The sequence below is a fragment of the Benincasa hispida genome, chromosome 4 (genome assembly GCF_009727055.1).
Source record: "Benincasa hispida cultivar B227 chromosome 4, ASM972705v1, whole genome shotgun sequence".
Classification (NCBI taxonomy): domain Eukaryota; kingdom Viridiplantae; phylum Streptophyta; class Magnoliopsida; order Cucurbitales; family Cucurbitaceae; genus Benincasa; species Benincasa hispida.
Window position 1 is genome coordinate 16,990,478 of NC_052352.1, and position 4,630 is coordinate 16,995,107.

General features: G+C 37.5%; 1 protein-coding gene across 1 annotated transcript; it reads left to right on the forward strand.

The window, feature by feature from the left end:
• The first annotated feature begins 886 nt into the window (after positions 1-886).
• LOC120075397 (eukaryotic translation initiation factor 5-like) lies at positions 887-3,918 on the forward strand. Its single transcript, XM_039028761.1, has 2 exons — positions 887-1,015; positions 1,973-3,918. Exon 2 carries the CDS (start codon positions 2,306-2,308, stop codon positions 3,644-3,646), a length of 1,341 nt encoding a protein of 446 aa, XP_038884689.1. The 5' UTR covers positions 887-1,015; positions 1,973-2,305; the 3' UTR covers positions 3,647-3,918.
• The last annotated feature ends 712 nt before the right edge of the window (positions 3,919-4,630 follow it).

Sequence of the window (4,630 nt, forward strand, 5' to 3'; positions counted from 1 at the left end):
GGTCAAAGGAGATCAAGAGAAGAATAGAAGAGTAGGCCTGAGAAAAAAAAAACTGGGCCTGTTTGGCCTCAGCCCTAGCCAAGCACGAGTTCATTATGTAAGCCTCAAGGCTAAAGGCCCAACATAACTAGGTGTAAAAAGGATGAAATCTTAGCGCAGTTGGCAAGGATGTTGGATTGGTCGACCTCAGCTTGAGAGAGATTCACATGCAACTTGCCCCAATTAGAAATCTTAGTAAGATAATAAATAGGAGAAAGTCGAAGCCTATATATAAGACAGGGAGAGGTCGACATAAATCAAGTGAGTTCTAAGACTTTGAGTAAAGTTAACTAATTCCTTCAACCTTAACTTAGGCATCCGAATGCTTATGGCTCACACCACACCGGTGTGCAAATTTTCTCTTTGTTTGCAGACAAACTCTCTTCCTCGAAATACAAATTTACTATCTAAAAAATAGAGGTATTTAACCTTGATTTTTTTCGGACTAAAATAAAATTGAACTTGATCTTTTCCTAGGTAACTTCTCAAAAATGGTTGCTTCGCCTTTTCCCTCAAGTCATACCTTAATTACAATTACAACAATACCACCGATATTTTCACATTTCCATCTCTACCCTCAGATTTTTGGTACAATTACCATATTAGACAAAAGCATGTTCTTCAAATTTATGTCGTAACTCGCTTCTTGTCAACATATTCCAAGAATCGAGAAACATCGATAGCAATAGCGACTTGGAAGGGCAAATTCGTAAATAAAATGAAAATTTCGGGTAATTCATTTCCCCTTAGTTCGGTTAAGGGCAAATATTTATTTTAAAATTTTAAAATTTTTTTTTTCCAAAAGTTTGCCCTAATTGGTGACGTGTAGGGTTTTCTTTCTACCATTCCTTTGAGCGTGTATATAAGCCCCTCCCTTCTACCCATCAAAATCCCATCGGCTTCTTCGTCACCGCGGAAACAAGAGCCAAAGCTTTCAGTATCATTTTTTTTCCTTCTATCTCGACCATCCACCACTGTAAGGCAAGATTTTTTCTTTGTTTCTTTGTTTCTTTGTTTAATCTAACTTCATAATCGTTTCTTGTTGCTTTATCGTTCTTAGATTTTCAAGTTTTGCTTTCAATTTGTTATTTTTGTTATTGTTCCGATCGATTATAAGTTATTGATGATTCTTTTGTCTTTAACGTCTTTGATTTAATGAAATCTTTATGATCGGTACTCCGATTATTGATTTCTGATGGAATTTTTTAAGTTTCTTGCCGTGTCGTTCAGATCTGTAGATTTACTTCTTTGTCTGGTATGTTTTTCTTATTTGCATCCATGATCGGAATGGAAAAATATGATCGTCGCTTTGGATTGGTTTATGTTCATGTAAGGCTGATGAGAGCGATGGTTGAATCTTGTCTGTGAATTCGATTTTGTTATTCTCTCTGTCTAGGATTTCATTTAGGTCGGGGATATTCATTGGTATCCGTTTGTGTTTAATTGTATATCGCGTTTCTTATTCGTTTGTCATTTAAAGATAGAGCATAGATGGTACAACGGATTGTCTGCGTTTATCTATTAAGATGTGTGTTAAATCATGAATGAGGCTATAAGTTAGATTGTTTTTCGGTTTGTGTCTGATGGTAGGATTTAGATTGTCTTTCATTTTGTATCTGATTGTAAGATATTTTTCCTCTTCTAGGACTCGTTTGATTTAATGTGAATTTCCGGTCAATATTTTCTTTGGTCTTAGCTGGAATTTAAAATTAGTCCATTGAGATTATAAACAGCATATTTTTGTACGATGACTTGCCCTTGAATGATGGTGATTATGTTGATACGAACGCGTTTGAGTTCTGATTACTGATTCTGAAATAATGTTTGTTCTAGATCTTTATTTTCCAATGGTATTTTTTTTCCTTTTCTTTATAATATGGTTGTGTTCAGCCATGGTCATAGGATAATCGTGCTTATTTGTTCTTAATCTCAGGAAGTTGGCCATCTGGTCTGCTGTTCTGTAGTTCAAAGTGGAGGGCGTTAAGTTTGAAACTCCTTTTATGTCTGAACGAGCCTCTCTCTTTTTGTCATCAATTGGATTGCTTGGAGAGTATTGTCCTACGTCTAGGAAAAAGATCAGTTGTGCTGAGACTATTGGCTGCATGCATCTTGAGTTGCTTGGAGTTCATAGAAAAGCACGTGATCTTGGTTTCAATTTTATGCGGCCTTTCCCAGCTGCTCAAAGAGCGTCAGGACCTTTTGAAGATACTGCTACTGCTACCTATCTTTTCTAACCAGAACTGCAGTATTTCTGTGTATTAACAACATGGCATTGCAAAATATTGGTGCATCGAACCGTGATGATGCCTTCTATAGGTATAAGATGCCTAAGATGGTTACTAAAATTGAAGGTAGAGGTAATGGCATCAAGACTAATGTAGTTAACATGGTGGAAATTGCTAAAGCCTTGGGCAGACCTGCCTCTTACACTACCAAGTACTTTGGATGTGAGCTTGGTGCACAATCCAAGTTCGATGAGAAAACCGGGACTTCTCTTGTAAATGGTGCACATGAGACAGCAAAGCTGGCTGGTCTTCTCGAAAACTTCATCAAGAAATATGTTCAATGCTATGGATGTGGGAACCCTGAGACTGAGATAATCATCACGAAGACACAGATGATCACTATGAAGTGTGCTGCCTGTGGATTTATTTCTGATGTTGACATGAGAGATAAACTCACAACATTTATTCTCAAGAATCCTCCTGAACAGAAAAAGGGATCAAAAGACAAGAAAGCATTGAGGAGGGCCGAGAAGGAACGGCTTAAGGAGGGAGAAGCTGCCGATGAGGAGCAAAAGAAAATAAAGAAGGATTCGCTAAAGAAGAAAAGCACTGGTACTACAAAGGATGCTGTAACCAAAGTTCCAAGTAAGAAAAAGAATAATGGCTCAGATGAGGATCATTCTCCAGCTCGTAGCCATGCTGGTGATAATGACCAAGCAGCTGATGATGATGACGATGACGATGTGCAGTGGCAAACCGACACTTCTTTAGAGGCAGCCAAGCAACGTATTCAGGAGCAGTTAAGTGCTGTCACTGCTGATATGGTCATGCTCTCTACCACCGAAGAAAATAAGTTGTCAAAGAAGTCCCCCGAGCACGAGAAGTCTGCAGTCAATGGAAACAAGAATGGAAATGGAGTTTCTACCCATGGAGCCCTCATCCAAGAGATCAAAGATTATTTGAAGAAAGGTCCCTCTGCAGCCGATCTCAAATCATTCTTGGAGTCACTTTCTGGAACTCGCCAAGAGATTGTGAATGCTTTAGTTGAGGCTCTATTTGATGGTGTTGGGAAAGGCTTCTCAAAGGAGGTAGTGAAAAAGAAGAAGTTCTTGGCCTCAGCTGCTGCTGAGGAAGGATCACAGATAATTCTGTTGCGCGCCATTGAATCTTTCTGTATCAACACAAGTCCGGAAGCAGGTAAGGAGGTTGCTCTAGTCCTGAAATCCTTATACGATGGAGATGTTATAGATGAGGAATTCGTGCTTGAGTGGTACCAGCAGGGTGTGGCTGGTGCTAACAAAAGTTCTCATATCTGGAAGCATGTAAAGCCATTCATCGAATGGCTTCAAAATGCTGAGTCCGAGACGGAGGAAGAAGAGTAAGAATGTTTTACTGCACTTCTTTTTTTATTGTGGTATCTCTCTGCCTATGCGTTGGTTTTTAATTTTTACCGTTTAGCCAGTTGTGAAAAAGTTTATGTCTTGTTGTGTGGAATAAGGGGAAATGGTTTGTTCCTTATGTTTGGCTCTCTGTGTCGTCTTCTTATATTTTCTTGTTCTGTTGGTGTTTTGGTTCTGAAGCTTTGCTTTGTCTTTGAACAATGATATTGTGTTTGCTTCTTCCACTAAATAGTGTCCTTATACTTTTTTATTTAGACCTCCTGTTGATCTTTTACATTTTTATATTGAAGACACTTTTTTAGACTTGCAGATCTTCTCATCTTCACCAATTTTAGAAAAATGAAGTTTTTGGACGGAAAATGGACTGAATCGAATAACTTCGTTAAAATTTATAAATTCTTTAAAAAATTTATCCGGCTTTGAAGGGCAAATTATAAAAACTACCTCAGTTTTACTAACTTGCGAATTTAAAAATTAAGTCAGCAACCTTATCTAGATGTCAAAATTGGACTTTTTAAATCTATTATTGAAAATTTAAGGACAAATGGTTTATTTGAAGATTAAATATACTTATTCTAAAAAAGTTGGGGGCTAGAGAGGTATTTTCTCCTTTATCTATCTTCATACTTCAAAAGTGGTTTTTGCAATTTATATTAGCCTGGAACTAACATTCTACATAACGATTCAACTTCAATAGACACGATAAATCATATTGTAAAAATCTTCTATTCGCAACGATCCATTGGCTGCCATGGAAGTTTGAAGCACAGTCAGATTTCTCGTACCAAAAGCTCCAATGGAGGTTCCATCCTAATTCTCCATTCTCTCTAAAAATGTGGAGAGCGGAATCTTTGCAAAACAGAAACTTTCGAACCTAGGAAACTCCAAATTTCTCAGTTGTAAATCAATCTTCACATACAAAAGGATTCAAAGCTGAAAATTCAAGCACATTGGCTTTTTAGACCT